Below are 26178 nucleotides of genomic sequence, written 5' to 3' on the forward strand. Positions count from 1 at the left end.
AATTCATTCCAGCCAAACCGTTTCCCAGGGCTGAAGAGTTCTTTGTTCTGCAGCGGGCTATGAAAAGCAGATCTGGATGGAGGACAGGAAGAGGGCTGAAAGGCCTTTACCCTGTTGTGGACTGAGAACAGCGAGCAGGACGTAATAATGAACCATCAGTAAAATTGAAGTCAAAGGCCCAGAGTAAGTGTTGATGAGAACAATGGAATTTATGGCACAAAATGGGCAACCACTAGCATTGCAGGAAAAAAAATGAAACATGCATTTAATTCAGAGGCATGTATCTACCTAGACCATCCATTTTCTGTCTAAACCAGGCTCTGTTCCCAGGGAGAACCTGTGGCTGTGTTAAAGCCAACCTGTTAAAGCCAAACATGTGCCAGAAAAACAAACGTCTCCTCTTTACATCAAGGATCGAAGGACATTAATCTGAAGTTAACTAGACTGATTATATACTTGCACACCAGCAGCAGGAAGTGAAACCAACTATGGCAAGACGAGTGACAGTCTTCAAATGGATACGATGGGGGTGAAGGTCAGTCAGATGTTAATGACACAAAATCATAACAGCGAGGAAGCATTATGACAACATGTTAATGGCACCCTTAACTATACAAGGACATTAAAGTGCTTTATGAACAACATAATCCTACAGATTATAACAGATAAGGGAAGAAGACTGATTTGTTCACTGCAAAAGTATTTCCCAGATGATCAGAAAATGTCAGAATACTTTAGGGCCAAACATACTAGACGTTGTTAAAGCTCTGTGTTGAAATGAACATACAACAGTTGTCAGGACAGCTACAGAACTGAACGGCTGAATAAAATACAATAGCTTGTCCCCTATCTTTAGTATGGTTAAGGGATGTGTAACCAGATGTCTTTTCCAGCCTGCTCCCAGCCACTCTACACATTATACAGAATCCAAATCCTCCCTGAGATTTGGTTTTATTAACAGACATTAACAGTAAGAAAGTTTAGCTCAAACCTCCTCCCTAGCCCTAGCTATTACTTGGATTCCTCCCTACACACTACTCAGCCCGCACACCATATCCTCTCCCCAGAGAGCCATGCCCACCTCTCCTATCCAGGTGAGATGAGCAACCAGAATCCACATAACCATTTCCCAGAAATATCAGCCCCTGCTACCAGGATGGGGTGTTTCAAGAAAATACGCCCAGTTTCTTACAATGAGAAAAAGGACTATGAATGAGAAGACTATAGAACAGGACAGTATCAACTGAAGACTTTTTGGGCAGGGGTTGAGGCACTATCAGTCAGGTGATTCTGTCAAGAGAAAGACACACCAATGCCATAGATTTTCAACAGACCCAGAAAACAGTATATTAATTAAAATATATATGTCTGTATTTGGAGTCCAACTGGCCTGATGTTATTTCAGTGGTCAGACCCATAGAACACTGCCTTCATGTACCAGATGCCTAAGGAGTTTAAGGTCCCAGAGTGAGAATACAAGATTCCCTTGTCTGCATTTTGATTCCAAACAGAATAAGAAGGCCTTCAGTTGAATCCACATTGCTACTGCCACTTTAACTCTCTAGGATTTTAAGCACCAGAGGCCATCGTCTCGAAAACCCATATTAAGTGAACAACTATGAAGATAGACATCCAGAAGTGTGATGGGTCCTGAGAAAAAGGGGTCAAGCCCTAAATAAATAAATAAATTCAGCCAATACTGTTACTGTCATCCAACCCCATCCTGTCTCTAAATGCATGGATTTGACAAACTTCCTTTTCAGGGTGGATGCTGCCTGGCATTTGTGATCAAGATGCAGCATGTCCTGCATTCTTTCCAGGTGAGGGGAACTGGGGTTTTCCAAGCTCCGGAGCGAAGGTTCTTGAATTGTGGCCTGTGGACCACTGGTGATCTGCAAAACATGTGCTTCATGATCTGTGGCAGGGCGAACAAGGCTGACGCCGCCTATATTGCATTAAAATCAACAAAAAGCACATGGGACGCTTTCTCCTTACTGTCCCATGTCAGTGATGCTCCCTGTTGCCACAGGGATGTGACAGAATTGCAAATGGTCTGAATCATAAACAATGAGAAAGAAGGCAGCTCATGTTAAATAGTAGTCCACACTATGAACAAATCTGAGAACCTCTGCTCCAGAAGAGGACTAAAATCGGCCTTAAAAGACCCACCAAGTTAACAATCACACTCTTGCCTGAATAATTTTTACCTACTATTGTTACAAAAAATACTTAAGATCACGGTCTCTGAAAGAGATTAGAGAAAAAAATATTTCTGTTTTCACAGCTTGTTTCCTTTGTGCCTCTAGCAGCACTTTGTGGGGAGTCCATTTCACTGTTTCTCCTGTAAAGTCAGTCAGTTTCCCTATTGTTTGGGTGGTGCTCTCATGCAGAAACAGGGCAGAAAAACACATTTAAAATCAATGGGAAAGTGTGACTGTATAACCATAACTTTTATCATGGGGCTCAGGGGTAGGTGAGCTACTTGAAATGACTTTGAACTAATGTTTGGCTATGGATTACATTTCAAATTGACAGTGCCCTTTTAGAGACACCCATCTCCTCTGAGAGCCTGCACTAAGCAAAGTCAGCCCAGGGAGAACCTGAAGGTTCAGAGATCACAGATATTGTTCCTGAATTCAACCAGCTGGGACAGCTATTCTGCTCCCTCCCCAGAGCATAATGCATTCTATCTACAGTGCTGTCCATCTCACAGGCTGAGGGGTTTGAGGGAATCTCATTGGAAGATGATTTTTCACCCCAACAAAACAACGTATGTTTACACAGAGGTTTTCATCCCAAGAGATCACTACTAACAGCATCAGACCAGTCCATGGCCTTTTATGAAATAGTTCTCTCACAACTGTACAACTCTTCAGGGGTTGGGGGGCGGAACTCAGAGAAAGCAACTGATGGATAGCAATAGGGAGTGGTCTGGGGTGGGGGGAGCAATCAAATCTGCTCTTATTTTAGAAGGTGCCAATGCCATGGGATCTAACATCCATGTAGAGAAGACAGAGTGAAAATCAACTAGAAGAATGAAGAACCATTGAGAGCTGAATGGCTGGTTGCAGGGATGCTAGAAATCTCCCATGCGATGCTCACTAAGTAACCAACCCCCTTCTGAGCTTTCCCTCTGTACGCTCCCCCTAAAACAGATTGGAGTGAGGATGGGTTATGAATCCTCCCCCCTCCATAGAATTATTAACTGCAACTGTAGTGGCATATAACCACAAAAAGGTTATATAAGTGAGGTCTTTGAATCAAAGGGGGGGAAAGCCACTGATATAACTGAACTGAAAGAAAATAAGTATTCCCATTATAAAGTGAAATAAAACCTACACAAAAGATTGTAATACCCACACATGAAACTACATCTCCTCTACCCGTGACGGGTTTTTATGGGGAAACAGTTTTAATCTTTTTCTTTGTATTCGGATAAGGGAGGAACAACAAAACCTCCACATGAGCTGCTACTGTATGTTGCTTTCCTGTCATTCCATTTCATTCCTGGCATAAGAAAGGACAGGGAGGTGTTCACGGATACAGACACTGGAAGCAGAAGGATGGACGCGTATGGATGAAAGGAAATCCCATGCTTCACCCAAGAAGAGAGTGGTGCTGGTTGATATAGTGAATGGATTTAACCGGTGGGTATTATCGTCAGTCTCCTATTCACTCTTGCCAGGAGATACCATGGTGCGCATGCACCGCTGCACTCACTTGAACTCCAAACCAGCACAGCATGACCCCAAACGTACTTCACCTCAGGAACGTGCCCCTTGGAAATGACAGGAAAAAAGAAAGTTCCCTACTCAGCCTCACAACCCCTTTAACTATACGGTGATTTGGTCACGTAGGAAGAGAAGCTTTAGCAAATCCAAGTATCCCAGAGACCCAGTGCACAGAGTATCAGCCCCAGAGGAGGCTGCCATGAAGTGGGGTTTCAGAGTGACCTTGGGCTGTCAGCTGCTCTGAGCAGAGGAGTTCAGGGGGCTGCCTGGACAATGCATTTCATCATCACATGAGCACCCTCTACTGCCTGGCAGATGGCTCTCAAAACTCCTCCATTGCCTGGGATAACTTGTTGATAGCAGAATTAACTGAAGTATTAAGGCGAAGGAATAGAACCCCTGGAGAATTACAAGGTGAAAGAGAAGAGGAATTATGCCCTCTGGTGCTGGGGTTAAGGTAGCGAGGAGCCTTCCACGGCGGGTAAAACATATCAGCCAGCAAGATGCCAGTATACATATGGGGTTTTTTTGGCTTGTCCCATGACATTTTGAGTAGTTTATCATTTGTGTCCCCCCCACCCCCCAGACTCCAACTTGACTGGAAAGAGGCTCTCCTACTTGTTCAGTGCAGACAATTGCTTGGCACTGTACAGTCTACAAAAACAGACAGTCCCCAACACGGGAATATCAGAGAAAGGGTGTAGGCGATCGGAGGTCCCTGCTGTGTCAGGAATGCTGGTACGAAGACCTCTAATGTACAGGTTTCTAGGTCACCCTTTGAATTTGGAGGGGAGGGGGGGAGACAATCAGAGCGTGTGTTACTCAGAAGCACACCTGGGAAAAGAAACTCACTGCCCTAGATGCAGGCCAACAACAGGAATGGTAGTAGTCTGAATTCCACTGCTTCATTTTAGGTTTCAGCAGCACAAACAAGATTAATATCCCCGCTGCACAGGCTTTAACCTAAGGTTAACACACACACACACACACACTGGGGTTGTGGAAGGGAATCAGCAAATGGTGGTGACGGGGGAGGGGGAATCATTCAGATACACACTAAAACAAAAAGGGGGAGGGGTTACCCATTGTAATTTCTGGGTTGGCCTGCGATGATGTCATAATAGGCAGCAAATGCCATGGCCAGACACTGGATACTTTGTAAATCTTCCTATCCATGTGACCTCTAATGTCAGTTCAGCTGAAATATTTAATATTTCAATTATTTTCAGTTTAGGACCCAGTTTCTTGCTTATGCCATCTCTCTCTCTCCCCCCTCGGAAGGCTGCTGCTGATTTCAGGCTGTGTGTATGAGACACACAGAGAGATGGTGGTGGAGGCAAGAAAACTAACTCTTCCGGCACACACCCCTTTTGCTACTACAAAGCCATCTACACCAATCCCATTTGCAATAGTACAAATGCTGCCTGATCCTACCAACCCCTTCTCCTCTCTTTGTGAGCCCACAGGCTGCTGTAAAACCTCATTTATTGGAGCCAGGCAATGTTTCATGGGTTTGAATGGGGAAAAAATGCAGTAAATACAGTTGCTTGAAATAAATAAATCAATGAGCCATCTATAGCCAGCAATTCATCCCTGGGAGGTAACTGTCTCATTTTTTAAATGATCAAATATATCAGCACTTTGATTTTTTTTGTTCAAAACCAAAATCTATTACCTATACACGTGCAAATAAATATATATGCATGCACACCGATTAGTCTCTTATTAGTAGTTACCACTAACAAAAGAGAGAGATGCAATATAGAAAAAATCAGAGAGGAAATCAACTTCACTCATAAATGTGTTTGATTTTACATAGGCTGAAAACACACCCAGAATGGATTTTTTTACATTTTCTCTCTCTCTCTCTCACACACACACACAAACACACACACCCCTTTCTGTGCAATATCTAGTTGCTATGCCAACAAAAAAAAATATGGGCGAGAAGAAAATTCTTAACCCTCTTCCCAACCAAAGAGACAGAGAGGAAGAAGAGGGGGGGTGGGGTGTTTGCTTACCAAAGATGCTGATTTGATTGTGGCAAAGCGCTCTCGGTTCCGGTAGTGGAGGGCCTGATTCTGGACTGACTGGGTAGGCCGCAGCTCAGGCCTGTGATCCCTGTGGCCCACCTCATCCCTTATAAATACATGATCCTGCAGAAATGGATAAAAACAAGGAGAAAGTCCAGCTGTGCTCTTTCCTCGCCGGCTGCCTCTTTCTCACCCCTCTTTCTGCACAAGCACTGCTGTTTGAAATGCATAGTTTAGCTCTCTGCTAGCCCCTGCAGCTCTCACAGTACAAAATGAATAAGCAACACATTGCAGCCTTCAGTGAAGAATGTCAGCTGATCGCTAGTGGGATGCCTTCTGAATCCCTGGCAGAATTTTTTTTTTTTTTTTTTTTTAACCTCCAGAATTACATATGTGCAACAAAACAAAGGAAACGCACAAAGCAATGCAGAGCAATCAGACTCTTCAGAAAGGTTTGCTTAAAGCGCTGCAACCCAATAATCCCTTTAAAAATGTGATTTCCATGTCTAGCCAGGAGGATGCCGTTCCCTTTTAACACAGGAGCAAGATTTTGCCTCATTCCCTTTCAAGACTTGCTTTCTCCTTAATTTGATCTTTTTGTTTGCTAGCTGCTCTGAAGAAGGATCATTCTGCCTAAAAACATTGCAGGCTTGAAGAGACCAGCTTCCCGATCTTGTGCTGGGAAGACTCAGTGACCACTCAGGGATCCTGCTTTCCAGTCATGATCATGCACAGTTCTAGCACTTTCTCTCCACAGCCTCGCAAAGGGTTTTTTTTTTTTTATTATTTAAAGAGACAGCTCGTAGGTTTACCACAAATGGTCTTCTCTGAAATCTCTCACTCTCTAGTTGTGAAAGGCTTAAGAACGAGTGATTTTGCAGCAGAAATACCATGCATTTAAGCGTTGCAACAAAAAGCAGTATTCTGTCGCTCGCTCAAAATCCACGTCCTCTCCAGACAGGCCTGTGAAAGTCCAGGACTGTTGACTTGTTAAGAGAAATGGCTATAAAGGTGACTTCCAAAAGGAAAAAGTATTTGAAAACTGTGTCCCCAGGTCAGCCCAGCCATGCCCAGGGTACCCTGGACTTCTTGCCTAAGAATTCCAACTGCTGCTCTCACCAGGGCAGGTTCAAAGGACCTGGCAAAGGTGGAAGCCCTGGAGCAGACCGAGTTGCCAACTCTTGTCATTTGGTATTTTCTTAAAGCCCCAGCTCCTGAAGTCAATTACATGGGAATCTCTGTTTTCATTTTAAAAAAATAAGTTTCTAGCCCTTGTGGCTATAGAGTAAAGGTTGAAAATGGGACTCATAACAGCCCTCATATCAGAAGGCAAATAAAAAGATCCACAAACTAATTTTTTTTTTAAAAATCTCCTGATTTTCAGAGGCCTGATTCATTATTTTTGGACACTTAGTGGAGGCAACACTTCAGATGGCCACTGACTTCATAGCCATCCTGTCCTCTAGACCAGCGCTGACCAATATTAGGAAACACAGTTACTGGCTGGTCTACACCAGTATTCCCACTAGTGAGTAATACTGGTAGGAAACTGTATGAAACAACTCTACTGCAGACAAGGTGCGTCTTGATATGCTTCTTCCTTGCCTCCTAGGAGCATACCTCTCACACAGACTTTATTTTAGATCCATATTTATCGCCATTTTACCCAAGTTCGTGCACTTTCTATATTGTGAACAATATGTAGCAGGAAAGTAAAGGATATAGGAAATATATATATCCAGAAGTGAACCACACATCATTTTAAGGTGCCTAGAGCCAACCATTTTTCTTGTGTCCTTCATTTTGGGATTTTGCACTCTACGCTACATCTCACATTTGAGCTTTGGCGGGGTGGGAGGAATAGCCAGGGTTGTCACGGAACAGAATTTACAATGGCCCCTGTATTTTTAGCATCTTCCCTCCAGGCAAGAGAGAAGATGCTAAACAACCTGCCACCCCTAAATCAGGTGGGGACAGGGAAGGTTTAAAAATTGGAGAGTGGGCAGGGAGAGAAAGAGATTAATAAAAGGAAGTCTCTTCTAGAAATAGAAAGCCTGTGGACTGTTAGAAGAATATTATTTTATTTTGCATTTTTGTCATCCTGATGCTGGGCATTTTGTTGGATTCCGATTACTTTTAACAGAGGCCAACACTCCATAAGGTTAGAGAGCAGCCATCCTTGAAACTAGTCTGAATTTTAGCTTTCAGCTGTGTGCGCGCATTACAGAGGGAGGAGGGTCTAAAACAGGGGTCGGCAACCTTTCAGAAGTGGTGTGCCGAGTCTTCATTTATTCACTCTAATGTAAGGTTTCGCGTGCCAGTAATACATTTTAACGTTTTTAGAAGGTCTCTTTCTATAAGTCTGTAATATATAACTAAACTATTGTTGTATGTAAAGTAAATAAGGTTTTTAAAATGTTTAAGAAGCTTCATTTAAAATTAAATTAAAATGCAGAGCCCCCCGGATCGGTGGCCAGGACCCGGGCAGTGTGAGTGCCACTGAAAAATCAGCTCACGTGCCGCCTTCGGCACATGTGCCATAGGTTGCCTACCCCGGTCTAAAATGTATATACATGCCTGAATGAAGCTAAAGCTTAGATCCCTGTCTTTACTGAAATATCACGATTAAATATTTAAATTTCAAGAATATTTTTCAGCTAATTAGGTTCTTGTGGGTCTATTGGGAAAATAATCAATCTATGAAGCTTTGTAGGATCGGAGTGTTCTGGGTGACCGGGGCTTTGTAAAAGACATTATTGATAGGATAGGCAATAGTGTTCCAAGCAGATGGACCAGCCACTAAAAATAAATCTTCTGGAATCCTAGTTTGGAACATTTTTAGAAGTAGATTACGGAGGCCTTCTGGAGTTCTCCACACTGCAATGACCAACCTAAGGACAAGAGTGACTGGCCGGGGGTGAAATGCAGGCTACACCTCATATCACACCCCCCCCTCCCCCAGTAAATCCTTTAACTAGGCTGATGGGCTCCTTTTTGGCTGAAGGACCTTGGTCTCAATTCAGAGCTTTAAGGGGAAGGGACACCACTGGTTAAAACAGGGCGATTCTCCAGAGTCCAGCAAGGCCCAGAGAAATGTCCTGTTTGGGGGCTTGGTGAAAAGGGAGCGTGTGCAAAAGATGTAGGTCTTTAGCTCTAGCAGGACAGCAACTATTACATTAGTGTGGCAGAGGTCAATGCAATCTACTAAAACATTCTTATGAAAAAATCAAGTGAAGTAACCGCCTTTCCATTTCCCACAAGACAGCCTGAAATGATGCCTTCTCTTTGACACTGTTTCATTCATTTTAATTTCCCCCATAAGAAATAAGCGGGTGAGATCCCTTGGATTCTCCAAGGGGTGGCGTCTCAAGGATTAAAACTGTGTCCTCACATCTTCATGCGCAACTTCCATTGACTTATGTGCAGCAGCATCTTAGGGCAGCCCAGAGAACAGTCTGCAAGAGGTGAAGAACATAAAATCTTTCAACAGCTCTTTATTGACGTAGTTGAGGGACGTGGCAGTTAATTTGTAACCAAGCACACAAAAAGAATGGAAATTTTAATGGCTGGAGAACCTGGTGTAGACAAACGCCCAATGACTGTCCTTGGAATCCCTGAGTCAGGGTTCGGGGCTTCTGCCTCATGCAAAATCTCCAGCAACCCTGGGTAAGCTAACAGGGCGACACATTCAGAGAAATGCATCAGGCTGGCCAGAAAAAATACACATCCAATCTTTATAGTTGTCAAGACCAATGGGTGACATTATCATAGCAGTGACAGCTAGCACCAAATAGGTAAAAGGAGTTAAGACAAATGAGCCATGAGGACCCCATTCTCCCTCTGTCAGTGAAGCATACACTGGGCAGTGAGGCCAACAGCTGCTGAGAGAGAGGTCTAGCTACAAGCACAAAGAATGGATGTCTGTAGGTTCCATCTATTTCCTTTTTCCTTCCTTTCTGCCAACAGCCTGAGCAACTATTAGTTTTCAGCAGATATGGGTCCAATCTGGAACCTGGTTCCAAGGCCCCTTGTATGGGTCTTTGAAGATGTTAGGAGCCAAACTTGGCAGCTCAGGCCAACCTCTACAACCAGACCATCGGATCCAAACACTCCAAAGTTTGGATCTGGGTCTATCCAGGCCTACATTTTGTTGACTTGGACAGCATAAGGCACATAACTGGGTTCAAACAGGCATCTGCGCACCTTATATGCAATGATGACCATTCACACAGCACACCTGTGAGGCAGTAAGGTTCTATCATCCCCACTTTATAGATGGGAACCTGGAGCACTGAGAGGTGAAGTGACTTGCCCAAGGTCCCACTGGCAGAGTAAGGAACTGAATGCCAATCTCCAGAGTCCCAGTCCAGTGCTATCAACCCAAGACCATCCTTCCTCCTCTCTGCTCATTGAAAAACAATCTTTAAAAGCTAACCCACTACACTAGTGCAACATTCTGAGGACATCGCCATATTCACAGCACTCAGATTACTGAGTATATTGTGCGAACAATATCCCCCCCACTGCTCTGACCACATAGTCTGATCAAGTTTTTTCATGACCACATTCATGAGAATTAGCTTAATCGGGTCTTTTTTTTTTTTTTTAAACTGACTCATGCCCAAGAGCATTATTCACAGCTGCATGGACCAGAACACACTTCTGAAACATAACCTTCGCACACATGCTCAAAATATCTGCAGAGCAGAAGCCAGCAATAGCTGGGAATGAGCAAGTTATATATGAAACAAAGGTGAACTCAACATATTAAGTATATAGGGTTTGAGCCTGTTCACACTGAAGTCAATGAGAATTTTGCCTTTGATTTTGATGGGAACATGAGCAGACCCACAGCTTGCCTTAAGTGTTTCAGTACATAAAATCATCGTTGCCCATGCAATTCTGTGAAAGGTGAAGCAGGCATATTTAAGTGCAAAGAATCAAGGTGACACAACATTAGAGAAAAGTCTCCATGATCTTAGCTGAGAAATTTGATTGGAGAAATTCATATACGTAGAAAAACTGCATCAACGCTCATCACGTTTGATCAGCAAGAAGCTAAATTCCCAAGCTTTCCTTTTCAAAAGAGCATTCACTGACATTTTGTATCTTGACTGATGCTAGGGGAAACAAGCAGTAGCACTGCAAGCAAATTCCCCTCAGACAGTTCAAGAGGACAGATGCTACCTGGACAACAGTATCCAATAGACCACGAGAACTGCCAGCCTTCTAGACACAAATATGAAGGGGAGTGCTACTGAACTAACCATGGCTAGGACCCTAAAGGGAATGTACAACGAAGCTGTGACAACCTCCTCCATTTCCCAGAATTCAAAGGGGGGAGGAATAAAACAATCAGCTGAGCACAACACATTGGATGTATCAACAACCTGCAGATAGGGTCACTTTCAACAAGAGCCCTTTTGGATACCAATGCTTGCAATCGTTCAAGGCAGGTGGGCAAGTACAGAACCACATCTTACTCTCCACACGCAGCCCAGAGGCTCCAAAAGTCCCCACTCACCCTTCCCAACTGGAAGGAAAATCCCATCAGATCTTACTCGTTCTCTAGGGGTAAATCAGAAACCTCAGCCTGTAGGGCAACATACCCCTATATATCCCATCCACTCCACATAGACTGGCTGCGCACCTAGTATCCCCACCATCACTGGATCCAGCCAAGATGCCACATACGCATCATGGAGCGGCGAGGAGTCATGTCTATACAACGTATTTTGTTTTCATTTATAGTTAATGATTTGGAAAGTTTCTTAAGTTGCAACAGGACATTGGGCAGAGAAAAGAGGAGTCGATTTTGTTTGTGGAGCTTAACAATTAATGTTCTCCTTTCAGAACCCTTGTTTTAAAAATGTTTTATACAAACGAGTCTTTATTTACAATCTGACATCCTAAAGGTTTCACCAGAGAAATAATATTATGACGAAACGCTAAGTGCTTAGTGTTGGTAGCAGCACACCAACAGCAGCTCTGCATTGTGGCTGAACAAAAACAACAATGTGGAATGTGATACTTTAAAAAAAAAAAAGACACCACCTTTATTTTTAGTAAAAATGCTGTCCTCATTACACCCAATCTAGCTGAAATATTGTGATCTAGTCTCCCAAGGAGGTGCTCCAAATCCTGTCACTTGGCATATTTAGCTAGGACAATGTCTACCAAGACACCACAAGACACATGACTGCAGCATCAGTTTGATGGAGTGGTTGACAATAAGTCATCTACGATGTGTGTGAGCCGAAAAGGAAGGGCGCTGATATGCTGCTGAACAGCACCCTGGTAAATATGAATAGACCAAAAACGTCCCCTTGCAGCGAATGCCAAAAGGGACACACCGTATGCTCTGTCTGGCTACGAAGAGTTACTGCCACAGTCAACATGTTTTATGGTGAAAGCGGCATTTGGAACATAGTCATGCTTCCTGCTGCCATTACTGCAACGGGTTTCGGTGCTTTATGCTTATGATGGCACCAGCATCTATTCCTCCCTATAAATAAAGGCAACTGTAACTGCTGATTAAACCCTAAGAAGGCAATTCTCAAATGCCATCCCCGGCTAGCATTATTCAGGAGTCCAAACGAGTAGCAGAGAGCATCTCTGGGGTACCATGCAAATGGTTATGCAGGATGGACAAATCAAACCTGACCAACACTTGGCATTTCTAACGCACACAGCAAAATAGTATCTGGATGCCATAAGCAAGGAAACAACATTCTGTCCTCCAAAGACACAGATCTTCATCCTTACTTTGCTTTAGGATACCTTCACTGATGGCATTTGGGCTTTGTTGTTCCTGGGTCATGTGGCTTTAGAAGCATATAGCGAATTCAGAGTGCACCTGGCACAATTTTTTTCCCCCTTTAAGATACAACTGTTTGGTCTGCACTCGAGATGTCATTTTGCCTGCAATCCGTAACCTGAGAGAATGACTGACTCCACTTCCAAAGGGAGATGACCTGGGGAATGTATATCCATAAGTAACATGATCTTTGGCTAGAGAAGTAGTTACCCAACTCTCTCTAAAGAGAGACTGATCCACGTTTCAGCTAGTAAATTAGTGAGATGCCTCTCCATTACACTAGCTAGATTAACACAGCATACAGAGATGCAAACACTGGGAAGGAAAAAGCTCCCAGGTAGCTTGTGGGAGCTGGATGGAGACATGACAGACACCTGGGCTTCTTTTAAGAAATGTGGTGTTGGTCACTGGACCAGCAGACTGCTCCCTCAGGAGGTCCTACAGCTGCAATGCGATTCAGGAAAGGGAGGCGGTGGAAGGCGTGCGGCTGCCTGTCACTCTAGCCCGTTTGTGTGTCATGGGCTCTGTTGGTAGCAGCTGTGACAACTGGCTCAGAGTTGATATGAAGAACTACCCACCCTGCCTAGAGAGGGGCAGCCTTCCCCTACACTCCCATCTACGAACTCAGTCTTGCTCTGCTGGACTTTTAGCACATGAGCTCAAGGGGCCTTTATTCTAAACACAAGCTTAGATGCTACTGACAGCCACGGGCTTTAATTCTCTGTCAGAGATTACGTGCCTAGGAAGGGTTTTGGACACACCTTTTCACTGCAGAGCTTAATGATGTTCACAAATGTAGGATGGCATGAGCGAATTACCCACAACTCCCAAGAGTAGCTAGATGAGAAACACAAGGTCATGTCATTTATTTTTGGCCAGAAAGCATGCTCCATTTCTTTATTTTTAAAAATCTACGGCTGTCTAATAGAGATGAACATGCCAGTGCAAGGGGTTTGGCCTGCTTCTTATGCTTCACTTAGAATTCAAAATAGCTAGTAACAGCTGTGACGCTTAGAATCTTTGCCAGGGGCACCCAAACTTTGCTCAACCAAGGACTTCATTGGTGTCTTGCCAAGAACCCAAGGCCTGCCTCTAATTTGCATAAAATGGAATCAGTTGCAGCTCCTATCCAGACTGGCCTCTCAGACCAGGAAGGAGAACTGCATGATGGAACCTGTAGTTTTCATGACACCACTGAATTATTATAAACTTTTAAGCGGAATGTGTGCGAGAAGAGATTGATAGGTTTATAATATTTTAAGCTGGATTCCTTTAAAACATTAGCATCCTTATGTAATTTTGCCAGCCTGTGATGTTTTAATAGCTTTCAGATACATGAGATTGCATTATTATTAATAATCATTTACAGAGCATCCTAAACGCACAGCACTTGTTTTAGTTTGATAAGGGTCAAATCCACTGCGTGAAAGCATGTGAGTTAAGTGAGACTAGATGATGGCTAGTGGCTAGGATCAAGCTCAGAGACTTATTTTAAATCAGCATTCCCTTCTTTTGCTTTAGAAGTTGGTTAAACTGAAGATGAAGACTTCATTTTAACTGGACCTGAGCGCATCATGACTTGTTTGTGGTTAAAGCTCCCGAGTGACACTAACAACCTATTGTTCCCATGGTACTTTTTCAACTGCCAGTAGAAACACCAGTTGGTGTGGAATACTTTAGAGCACAGATTACACAGAGACATAATTAATATGGGCAGTAAGCTAACAGGAAGTCTCAAATTTGCACTAACAAACTTTTCAAAGGAGGAAACTTTAAGAAACTAAAATGTCTATCTTCAAATACTGTAAATACACACATATAAAGCCTATTTCAATTTAATTTCTGTGTTTTAACCTCTGCAGTTAGCTTTTATTAGCAGGCATGTGCATTTATAATAAATAGAGCTAGATGTGAGAATTGCTATCATCAAACTAATAAAATACTGGTAAAACTACATATAGAATAGAACTTTGATGTGATATATGTTATACCGCATACCTATGTATACACTCCGCATTTTCCTGTATATGCAAATACAGCAGAAGACAATAAAAAGTTAACATTTGCCAGATGTTACCAGAGATCTATCATATTGTAAGTATAGAGGGAGAACAGTGACTCTCTCAGAATATGTGCTGTGGTAACTGATGGCAAATGTTGACTTTTTATGATAACCACTATATAAAAAGAACAAACAATTAGCCTAAGAACACATTTATTTTTTCAGTGATCTACAAGTGAGCTAAAGTGCCTTAAATCACAGATATGAATGATGCCCAGGCCTCCTCCTTCACTTGTAAAGCTCTGAGAAAAGAAATGTACTCAGCTAGTTGGTGTCTTAGATGTTAATTTCATAGAGTGGGAGTGACGTGTACACGCAGTGTGCAACAATGAATTTATGCAAACTTATTCTCCCGGCCGACAAGTATACCTGTCATAGCCGTGCCATCAGTAATATACATGTCTTCAGTCATGAGCACTGCATCAACACTGCATGTAAGCCAAGAGGTACGGTGGGAATTTTCAAAAGGTCTAAGGAGTTAGGCACCAAACTCTCATTGGCATTACTTGAGATGGAAGACACTCAGCACCAGACACTGACAGCTGTATACAAATCCTGAAAAACTAGACCATAACCCTACCAATCATCCTGTATTTATACACAGGAAGTATTGTAAAATTACCACAAAATGAAAGTTTATTCTTAAAATGAAGAGCTACTCCATTTGTTTAAAATAAATGCAATTCATGTCTGATAGGAGCTGCACACATTTTATTTTCATGAGCTGTAGTGACATTTACAAGCTAGTAAAATCATTGTAACTTATGAAAACAAACATCCACCTCATCCCCCTCAAAGTGTATCTTGTATATCTGGGCAATACATGCAAATACGTAACAAGTAAGAATAAAAATATTTAATTTCTGAAACCTACATAGAAGGAGAAGCAGCTCCAGCTATGATCAGGGACAGCATAAAGCCTCTCTTCTTCCCTCCATTAGGGGGAATATGTGAACTGGTGTTTCACACTTCACCACTGTTTCCTTAAAAAGGACTAACGCTGAAGGTGGGGTTTCCAGCATATTTGAGAGGGTAAATCCGGGAGTACTCTTTAAACTAGAACTAAATTATGCTACTTCCCTATCAGTACCTTTATAAATATACGTATCTGGTAATTTATTGCTTGAAGGTACAATTGAGAGCACATGAGAAAAGTCTGACATTGCAGTCGTTGTCATTTTCAATGACAAACTGCAGTTTTATTTTTTTTTAGACGAGCTTGTTTAGAAGAATAAGCATTTAAATGGTTAAAACTAGGCTTTGCGGTTATCATGCCACTGAGAAATTCACACTTCTATTGTAGCACTGTACAGTGGGATGTTAGCTTCTCTAGCTGCAGAACACCACTATATATACTTTAAAACTCTTTGTAAAATCAGTTACAGCAACCACCTCGATTTGACTGTCCATCATTTGCGGACACTACTAGGGTTATGTAAAAGTTAATTCTGAATGGCAAGTGCAGGGCTAGCGCCTGGCCTGTATCCAGATGACTTCACCTCTGAAGCTGCCACTTTAATAAGCAGAACAGATAATCCGTGAAAGAGAGAATCAAAGAGCAGTGCGGAGTGGAATTTTGCTTTAAAACTTACCTCACAGGAGTGCTTCAGTGTGCAATGCTCCTGTCCAGAGGAAGGATCCAAGTACAACTCAGACTTTGGTCACAAACTGTGACTGCTAAGTGGTGCCTTAGTAGGTGAGGCCACTTCAAACCACAACACACAATGTGGCACAACTGCTCAGAGGAGAACGAGGATCGGAACCCTACGAGGTGTTGCAGGCAAGGATGAAGGGGCACATGCAGAGCTGGGTGAGGAAGCATGCAGAGAACCTACCTGCTCGATGGCTGGATTCGACAGTGCCGTCACACCAACAGCTTTTTATGATTAATTTTCAAAGATCAAAGCCAGAAGAGAAACAACACAAAGAGCTCGATCCCACAGGAGTCTGCTGAACCTCCTGCTCTCAGCAGGTTAGCGAGGGCACTCACTACACATTGCTGTATTGGGCCTTAAGGAACCTGAACCAACCTGAGGGACAGAAGCCGCTGCATGAAGCTGCAGAGAGCCCCGGAGAACATACCTTCTTGTGCACCACAGAGGACGTGGAATTAATTGTGCTCTCATCGTTATGCATCATGACCAGTTCAGGGCTGCTCTCATCCATGACCTCCTGCATGCTGTTCACACTGCTGCTCTGACTGCCCGTGCTCACAGACATACTCGGGATGGAATGGTTGCTGCCCAGACTGTCCATCTTCCGATTCAGGTTTGATCCATGCTCACTGTCCTGCAAAACAAGGGGCACCAGAGTTACAAACACTGCAGGAGATGAACTGCCTAATGCATATTCCTGCAGTGCCCAACATTGCTCTGCAATCCTGCAGTTACAGGTTCTCTGCCGCTATTTCCCAGCACCTAAATTCCTTGCTGTTCGCCTCCTAAAGGCCAAACCAGATATCACCTTAAGGTTACCAGAGGCTCTCAGTCAGTTTTCTCTTTTGTCCTCTGCGGCCATAGCATCTGAGGCTGCAAGCCAGTTCTCTCTCAAACGAAGCAGGGCTGGACACAATTAGTGTTTGACTGGGAACCCTCCAGGGAACATTGAGGTGCTGCTGTAAGTAGTGCCAGTGATTGAGAAAGGGGCACTTTTCCCTCAGAGCCTGTACTGAAATAATGCTCCAGCCACGATTAGCTGAGGTGCTGTGTATCAGAGATGTAAAAACTGGGGTCCCGACTATTTGTGATCCCTTAAGAATCCCACGGCACTTTTCCCAGGAGCAGGGGTTTTAACCTTGATGTCCGGGCCAAACAGAAATGACATTCTGTCAGTTTAAATGATGCTTGTAGTTTCTATTAAGATACATCGAGTATCCTAAGCTCTTATGCAGGTGCTACGTACTTTTAAACAGCTAAGTTGTTCCGCAGAAGAGGCTGAACTACAATGGGTGAAAGCATTACAATACATTTAATTATATGATCTCACAATTATTTCTCAAACACCACTATAGAACATGCCCTTTTTTCTACAAACTTAAATACACAAAAGTAGCATCCTGCAATATTTTTCCTTCCTGTGTGCTTGCATCAGTTGGGTAACCATAATGGGCTAGTCTGACCTGTACTGGCTTACAGAGAAGAGAATTTATATAAAGTCATCTAAGTCAAAGGGTTATCAGCAGAGGAGATAATTCTCTACAAGGGCCTTGGGGCTCTGGAATGCTCTCCAATCTCTGGTCCACAATAGCCCTGATTAGCCAAAATTCAGTGCGTACTGCAGGGCCATCTTGTTTGGTCTGGCCTTTGAAGAGAGCTGGGGAGAGGGACTTTACTAGCCAATTAATAGGCTGTTATCTGTAGTAAGAGCTGCTGTTTGGTAGAAGGGCTAGCTGACTGAAATTTGTATTTAGTTTTGTAATGTTAAGTAATTGGCAGAGCTCTCTGTTTGTGTATGGGTGCTTTTTATTACCCTAAACCAAATTTAAAAAATCCCATTTGACAGTGATACACATGTACAAGAAAGAACAATTGTACACCAAGTTACACATGCGTCTCTAAAGCGGCAGAAGAAACCGCATATTATACCATAGCATTTGAGAAACAATCCATGGGTATTTAATTAAAGAATGCATGTGCACAAAGGACAGTGTTGAGGCTGCACATACAACCTGAACTTTCTCACTTCCTGTCCTGAGTGCCTAAACACGCAACCTTAACTTTCTCCTGATAGTTTTGGATGGGAGTTCCTTTAGAAAAAAGTTTCAAAGCTCCAAGATGTGGAACTCATTGGATATATACCCAGCGATGTTCACAATAGGGAACACATCTCCTGCACTCCCTAGGAAGCCTGTTGGAGGGAACCCTTCCCTCCCTCCCCCTCCAGGGTGGGCTTCAGGAGCTAGGCAGCTTTTGCTAACAAGATGAGCAGTGACTGAGGCCAGAGCTTCATTCACTGTGCATCCTTGCTAATTTTTATCCTGTACTGCTAAGTTAGCCATGCATACGTGTGCAACATGGCCTCCCTTAGTGACACACTGAACAAGCTTAGTGAGAAAACTCAGTGCAACATGTGCTGGGGACTGTAATTCAGTGATATAAAAACCAAATTTTATTGGAATCCTCCACGGCACTTCTTGGTGATGGCTATTATCAGGATACATTTCAGCACTCTAACCCCAGCGCTAGAGCTATTACATTACATTACAATGGCGAAAGTACTCCCCTTCCACCCTACTTGCTGTCCTTGAAATGATTTTGTTCAGACTTTCACCAGGGGGGGAAGAGGAGGAGAACACTCCTGGGCAGAGACAGAGCCTGGGAATTTCAGTCTGAAAGTTTTGGAAAATTCTAAGTGACTGACAACAGGGGGGTTAGAATGGAAATTCCTGCCCCGCTCTACCTATCGTGGCTGCCGCTGCTGCTGCTACCATTGCATAGTTGCCATTCTCCTTCACAGCAGACAGCCCTGGCTGCCCTGCTCCAATTGGAAGTGCAGGCCGGTGTTTCTTCAGAAGTGCTATCAGTGCCACCCTGTATCTCAGCACAGACGCCCCCACCTCTGAGCCCAAGACACTTCCTCCTCCCAAAATAGCACAACTGATCTAGTTGACCCAAAAAATTAACCCCAGTTTGCTGAACTTTGACCTCTCCCCTTCACATCTGCCTGCTGCATTGTAGGAAAAAGATACACACAGTCAAGGACACAGAATATGAAGGGGCTCAATGGAAAAGATTTTCCATGCACCAAACCATTAGATATTAGTTTATCCAAATGTGCTCATATCAAGTGACATTAAATAATTTTCCTTTAATATTAATTGACAAATCACTGGTTTCCTTCTCTAAAGCACAGTTAGTGTCAATTACTGCAAACTGATTAATTGGGCTGTTTACAGCTGACGGTTTGAACTGAATCAGATTTTAATTTGATGCCTGGCTTTGTGTATCAAACAGTGGTTTTCATTTTTTAGCATCAAAGAACTTTTTAAAAAAGCATCTCTGCTTATCCGATTTCATTTTCGGCTCGTGATAGGCCAATTAATTGATAGAAATGTCTCAGCAATTGGAGAAACGTTGCGATGGTGCTATTGAACAGGCTTGCCTTTATTTAGAAAAGAAGAGTCTAGGCCAGGGGTCGGCAATGTTTGGCACGCGGCTCGCCAGGGTAAGCACCCTAGCGGGCCGGGCCAGTTTATTTACCTGCTGACGCGGCAGGTTCGGCCGATCGCGGCCCCCACTCGCCGCAGTTCGCTGTCCCGGGCCAATGGGGGCGGCGGGAAGCGGCGCGGGCGAGGGATGTGCTGGCCGTGGCTTCCCGCCGCCCCCATTGGCCCAGGACGGTGAACCGCGGCCAGTGGGGGCCGCGATCGGCCAAACCTGCCACATCAGCAGGTAAATAAACTGGCCCAGCCCGCCAGGGTGCTTACCCTGGCGAGCCGCGTGCCAAATGTTGCCAACCCCTGGTCTAGGCTATCAGTCACTGAAGGTAAAGCACATCATTTTTGAAAGCTCATTCATTTGTACCCTTCATAAGCCCCAGCTGTACATTTTAAGCCACTGAAAGAGACTATGTCTTGGTAGAACTCCCTTCCCAGGGAGGGGTGGCTTTCATGATCCCTCAGCTCTCCTCTACTTTCCCTTTGGGCTTCCCAATTTCATCTCTTCATCCCTAAAGAGCTCTCCATTGCAGCTACTCTCTTTTTGTCAGACGATCAAAACCCATTACTGACCCTCTTTAAACCAGCTGGTGAGATCACTACTGAGTGAGGTCAGCTGGTCTCCTCTTCCACCACCAGCTCCCATATCAAGCTCTTGGCACCCTTTACAGGATTTAAAACCACCACCACTAAAATCCCATTAAACCTGCTGTCCACACAATTATTATTAAATCCAGCTCAACAACAATTATATCATGCCAATAAAATAACCTCATGCCACCCTCATCCCATTCCCTCCACAGGTGAGCTTTGTAGTGTGCCTGAAAGCTCAACACATCCAGATTCTGGCAGTCCCAGGTGAGTGGGATGTGGGACAGGCACAATCCAAAGGCAGAATCTCCTCATGTTAAGGATGACAATGACTTAGATGTATATATTTAATTCCTCGCAGAGTTTTCTTGGCATCCATTTATAAAGTGTGCACACAAACAAATGCTGTTAGGACCCCACTTTGGACTTAAAAATCTTGTGCCCCTGAGATCGGGGGTGGAGGTCTAATCTAACAGCACGTAGCAAGTTAAGAGGCCAAGCTGTAAGAGAATGCCTGAACAAACCTGCCCCACAACTGCAGCTTAGGGGATTTAGGAAAATTTACTGCCCTCGCTCAAAGTATCTCCGAATCCCTGTTTGGCAAGCCAGCTTCACTGCTCCACATTAAAACCTTGCCTATTCCCTCTCTGACCTGGCCTGCCTGCGAAGCCGCTATCTTCTCCTTCAAAATCCTCCTTAAAAGGAGTTTCTTCTGTGGAGCTCTCAAGAAAAAAGTTTTTCCTTTGAAAGAAGTCCAAAACTGAGCTCTCAAGCAACCAACATGTGCATATGCCTAACCTGATGTAACTGCCTTCTCTTGGGGCTGTTGCCCCTATCCGTCCTCACTCCATCTCTGCTGAACCACATGGCACTCTAACAATCTACAGCCGCATGGCGCGCACTCCTCAGGGCAGCAACCACAGCATTCCACATGCCCCGGAAAGCACCCAGCCGGCTTTTGGACACCGTCGACGTAATTACAAACAACAGTACCTCCTCCTCCTCCAGAGACTCCGTCAGCGGCCCGTTCCGCGCCTCCTGGAAAAGGATTTTCTTCATTTTCCGGTACTGAAGGTTATCCAGCTCGCGTACAGCATCTTTCGTCCTTTGTATTAGGTCAATTAGGACCCGGGGCGGCCGGTCTCGGCGAACAAAGTCATGCTGATTTTGAAACGAGAGAAGATATGTGGCCTCAGACACAGCACCATACATGTTTTACCAGACAACATGAGCCATTGTAATTATTACATTAAAAGTCACCTGATATGACATTTCTTCCCCCATCCTCAACACCGTTAGGTACCAAAGCTCCCAAAATTCATTTAGCGCTGATTAGATGCACTGTACATGAGCCACATCAACATAAGTGAGCAAGCTAGCCATGCGGCAGCCTGACGTACAGCATTCAGATGGTGAAATGCTTCATTCAACGGTTATAAAATCGGCAGGAGTGCAGGACTCGGCCAAGCACAGGATATGGAGAAATATGGTCACTGTTCTACTTGACAAATATTTATATATACACACACACACACACATACATATATATATATATACACACACACACACACACACCCCACAAATCAGAGATCAACTCAGAGCGGGAGGGCTAGTGGGTAGGGCATTAGACTATATGTCAGGAGACCTGGGGTCTATTCCCATCTCTGCCACTGACCTGCTAGGTGACCCTGGGCAAGGCACTTCACCCCCTCTGCCCATTTACCCTCCTAGCTTTTGGTCTGTCTTGTTTGTTTAAACTAGCTGCCTTTTGGGGCAGGATCTGTCCTGTGCCTAGCACAACAGGGCCTAAATCTTGGGTGGGGCCACTGTGAAATACTGTCACACAAACAGTAACTGACCTGTTCCCTCCCTGTGTACGTACACACACACACACACACACACACACTATGTAATCCAAGGAGCAACATAATCAAATTTAAACAGCAGCCAATTTGCAGATTATATACAGGTTAAGTAAAGATGAACATATAAGGTGCATAAATAAGCAGATACTCCAGGAGGAAGGAATTCTTACTCCTGTTACTGGAGACTTCCTGCCTAAACCTCATGCAAAGATTTACCCTCTAGACCTTTCAGATTCATAAACAGGAATAACGGGAGGACTAAGGGCTTTATCGCGCTCCCAGTAAGTCAATGGGAATAGGATCAGGTCCTTACATAGATCCCAGTTCAGGAACGCACTTCAGCACACGCTAGAGTCCATCCCTACTTAGGACAGAACTTAAAATGCATCCTTGAATGTGCCCCCTCCCCCAGATAGTCAGGAGGATACATTTTTAAGTGTTCTAAGGAACAAGTGTATCCTATGTATGTCTTCAGGCAAGGACAATGAAGCAAGGGGAAAAGATTCCGTACCCAGAAGGCCTGATGCAGCAAACACTCACTACTGGGATAGCGCAAAGTATTCTGAAGAGCCCTATTGACTTCCATGGAACTAGTCACAGTAATAAGCACCACCCTGGGTTCAGGATCTGGCCCATATTTGTTCGATTTGCAATATAAATCAAATCATTAAAAGAAATGAAGCCAGGTGTACATGATATGTTAAGATGAGGCACTCCTCAAGAGAGGAGTCTCACATCCAGAAGAGCCATGAGGATCAGATTAACTCGTTTTAATGATCTGTATATAGATGTATGCCAAAGGCTTATTTTTAAAATTTTTAAATAAATTAAAACTCTCGTGCATTTGAGTTTTATTAACGGCAATGCCCATTCATTTCAGTATCAAAGTATCTTTTACTATAACTCAAGCTTTGACGGTCATTTCACAGGGAAGAAAACTGAATAATTTCTATTCCTTTATATGCAGACCCACCAATTTAATTTTTTTTTAAATAATGCAAACACTGGCAAGTGAATGAAGTCAACTTGCAGCTAATTGTGGGTGGAGATAAAATTACCATTTTCATCTCACTGTAGAGAATTTTTAAAATAGAAAAAATGGATTTCAAACCATGTTACTGATTTTCGAAGTGCCAACATTAATCCATGCCAAATGCGCCCATTCAGCCAAGTACTCGAACACATGTTTTATTTTAAGCTTATATGAGTAGTCCCAGTGCAATACATGGGACTAATTGCATGCTTTAAAGTTAAGCTGGTGTTTTAATACCTTACTGAATCAGGGCCAGAGTTAGATTGCAAGGTACATGCATGAAATAGAAGGGTAAGAAGTCATCCTTATCTAGGCAGAATAAAATTATGATTGCTTATCTGTATTATAGTAGTATCTATAAGCCCCAAACAAGATCAAGGCCCCACTAAGCCTGGCTCTGCATTCACACATATTAAGAGAGTCCTCGCCCCAAAGTGTTTACAATCTAAATATAGACATGACAGATTAAGGGTGGGAAGGGAAACAGAGGCATAGAGGGGAAGTGAGTTGCCCAAGGTGACACAGCAAGTCAGTGCCAGAGCCAGGAATAGAATCCACATCTCCAAGTAATAAATGGTGAAAATCAAGCTAGATTTTAAAATTCCTTCCAGTTTAAAAAAAAAAAAAAATCTAAGATGACACACACGGTTATGTGTTTTGGTTTTTAAACTACATTTTTAATGTAACTGTCCCTTTAACAAGGCTCATACCAAATACTGAGCTGACATTGCATTCATTCTCAGAAGCATTTAATTCAACAAATCACTTAGTACACTCCCCATTGAAAAATACCACCACAAACATAACCGATATCCCTCCTTGTGTAAAAGAGCCCGGGCTGCCCAAAAATAGCTTGAAAGAGGAAAGTACGGCATGCTGTAAGCGGAGGGACTTTGGGGCTGATGAAGAAGGGAACAAATCTGTCGCGCAGCAATCCGAATCTTCCGATAAACCAATTAAAAGGACTGAAAATGTACAATCTATGAATGACGTCTCCGCTCCAATTGTTTACACAGACTCCTGCCCAAGGTAACCATGAAATCATATCCTTCAATGAATCTGCACTATTACTAGAGAGCTGAAGGATTGCCAAGCCACATGAATGAATCATCAAGAAACTAACAACATAACCCTATTAGCTGGTCAAAGGATTATCAATGTGCTGCAAGTGGAACCAGAGAAGAAAACACTGGTATGTGCTGTACAGCACATACTCAGATCACAGGGAAAAAAATACACCAGGCTCCGAAGAGATTAAAAACGGAGCCTGATTTATCAGCATTTCAATGGAAAACCAAGCCATAGGAGTTAAATATATATACTAGATGGTCTAGGTTTACAGCAAAGCCAGAAGAAAGAGCGCAAAGCGGACTATGCAGTACAGAGTGTATGGTTTCGATTTCTCACTTCACGAACCAAGAGAGGCTCTGATGCATCCATGAGAACACATTTTACTGAGCTGAAAGAGCAACAAGAGAAGCCATAAAACAAAGGCTGAATGGTAGCCTTAGAACAAAAATCAGAATCAAAAGGCTGCAAGGTAAGCACAGAGCAGCGATCTAACCAACTGTGGAAATTAAGCAAAAACCACTGTGGAGCTAGTGATCCCTCTGCCGAAATATTCAAGGGAAAACTGAGTCCTGTTTACCTGGTGTGGAACAGCAGCATGCCATGCAATTCTCACCAGCAGCCAGGCACTGCAACCAGAGGAATAGCAGGCCACTGATCAATTTTAAAGAAAGGCAATATGTAAAAAAAAGCCTGATGGAAAAGGGGCCGGACAAATTTCACACATGGCTACCTTCTAAAGAAATGCTGCTCCTTGAATTTCCCAAAGATAAAGCCCCTGGAGTTACACAAGGCCCCTACACTTTTCAGGTAGGCTGTAGCCAGATGACATAAGGAGTTGAATGTCTGATTTACGATTCACTTCCTATCCGTAACGCCAATAAACTGGGGACATGCCCTTCAGTATGTGGTCCCTGGCCTACTTTCATATTATAAACTGTAAACTGCTGCCAAGTAAATGCAGCAAAGAAACTTTCTTTACTCCCAAAACAAATGGTAATTGATTAGGTTGGGAATGAAAACTGGTGAAAGACCATAAACAAAGGGCAATAATAAATGACAAAGTATCAGGTTTAGGAAAAGCCTCTGATCAGTTGCGGTGGGAATTGGTGCTAAGTAAGTTTTAATTTAACACTTCATTAATAATACAGAAAAGGGCGTAAAAGGCACGTTAATGGAAGTCACAAAGCTTACTACATTGCTAGCACCAGTCTGGACAGAGACATAATAGGGAGATGCCAAGATTAGAAACATGGATAGAAAACCAAAGGAGATTCAACTTGAAAATAATCTAATACTTTAAAAAAATACTACATGCAAACAATAATGCTAAAAAAAGACCTAAGGGTGGCAGTGGACAGGAAATTAGACAAGATTTTGCAACAAGACAGTAGCCAAAAAGGCCAATGAAGTTTGGGGCTGTATACAAAGAAGCATCATCATTATAGAGCAGAGAGGAACTAGCCAGACCTGGGACAGTACTTTCTGCTGTGGGCACATCAATACCAGAAAGATGTGTCAAAATGGAGAGAAAGGAGGAGAACAAAATGATCAGGAGGGCTGGAAGGACTCAGCTAGGAGAAAAGAGCTGCACATCTATAGTTTGGCTAAGAGAAGAGCAAGCAGAACAATCAAGGAAACTGTAGAACCCGACAAACATTTGAAGGGTGCAAACACCACGGGAGGAGAAGTGAGCGAGTGCTTCCCGGTGGCATTACTGGGATTAACAGCATGAAATTGGGAAAAGGAAAATTTAGGCTGAAAATCCTCCTGACGGGCTGCGGAACAGTCTCCCGAGAGAAATGGTGGATGACCCATTGCTG

At 43.4% G+C, this 26178-nt stretch overlaps 1 protein-coding gene across 1 annotated transcript in view; it reads right to left on the reverse strand.

Moving 5' to 3' along the window:
• Positions 1 to 26178, reverse strand: part of TAOK3 (TAO kinase 3) — a 74150-nt gene that overhangs the window by 18540 nt on the left and 29432 nt on the right. The window contains exons 10-12 of the mRNA XM_065417913.1: positions 21383 to 21550; positions 16726 to 16932; positions 5753 to 5887 (exon numbers count right to left, since the gene is read on the reverse strand). Coding sequence (XP_065273985.1) covers positions 5753 to 5887; positions 16726 to 16932; positions 21383 to 21550 — 510 coding nt within the window. The remainder of the gene's footprint in view (positions 1 to 5752; positions 5888 to 16725; positions 16933 to 21382; positions 21551 to 26178) is intronic.

Source organism: Emys orbicularis, chromosome 16 (assembly GCF_028017835.1).
Source record: "Emys orbicularis isolate rEmyOrb1 chromosome 16, rEmyOrb1.hap1, whole genome shotgun sequence".
Lineage (NCBI taxonomy): Eukaryota > Metazoa > Chordata > Testudines > Emydidae > Emys > Emys orbicularis.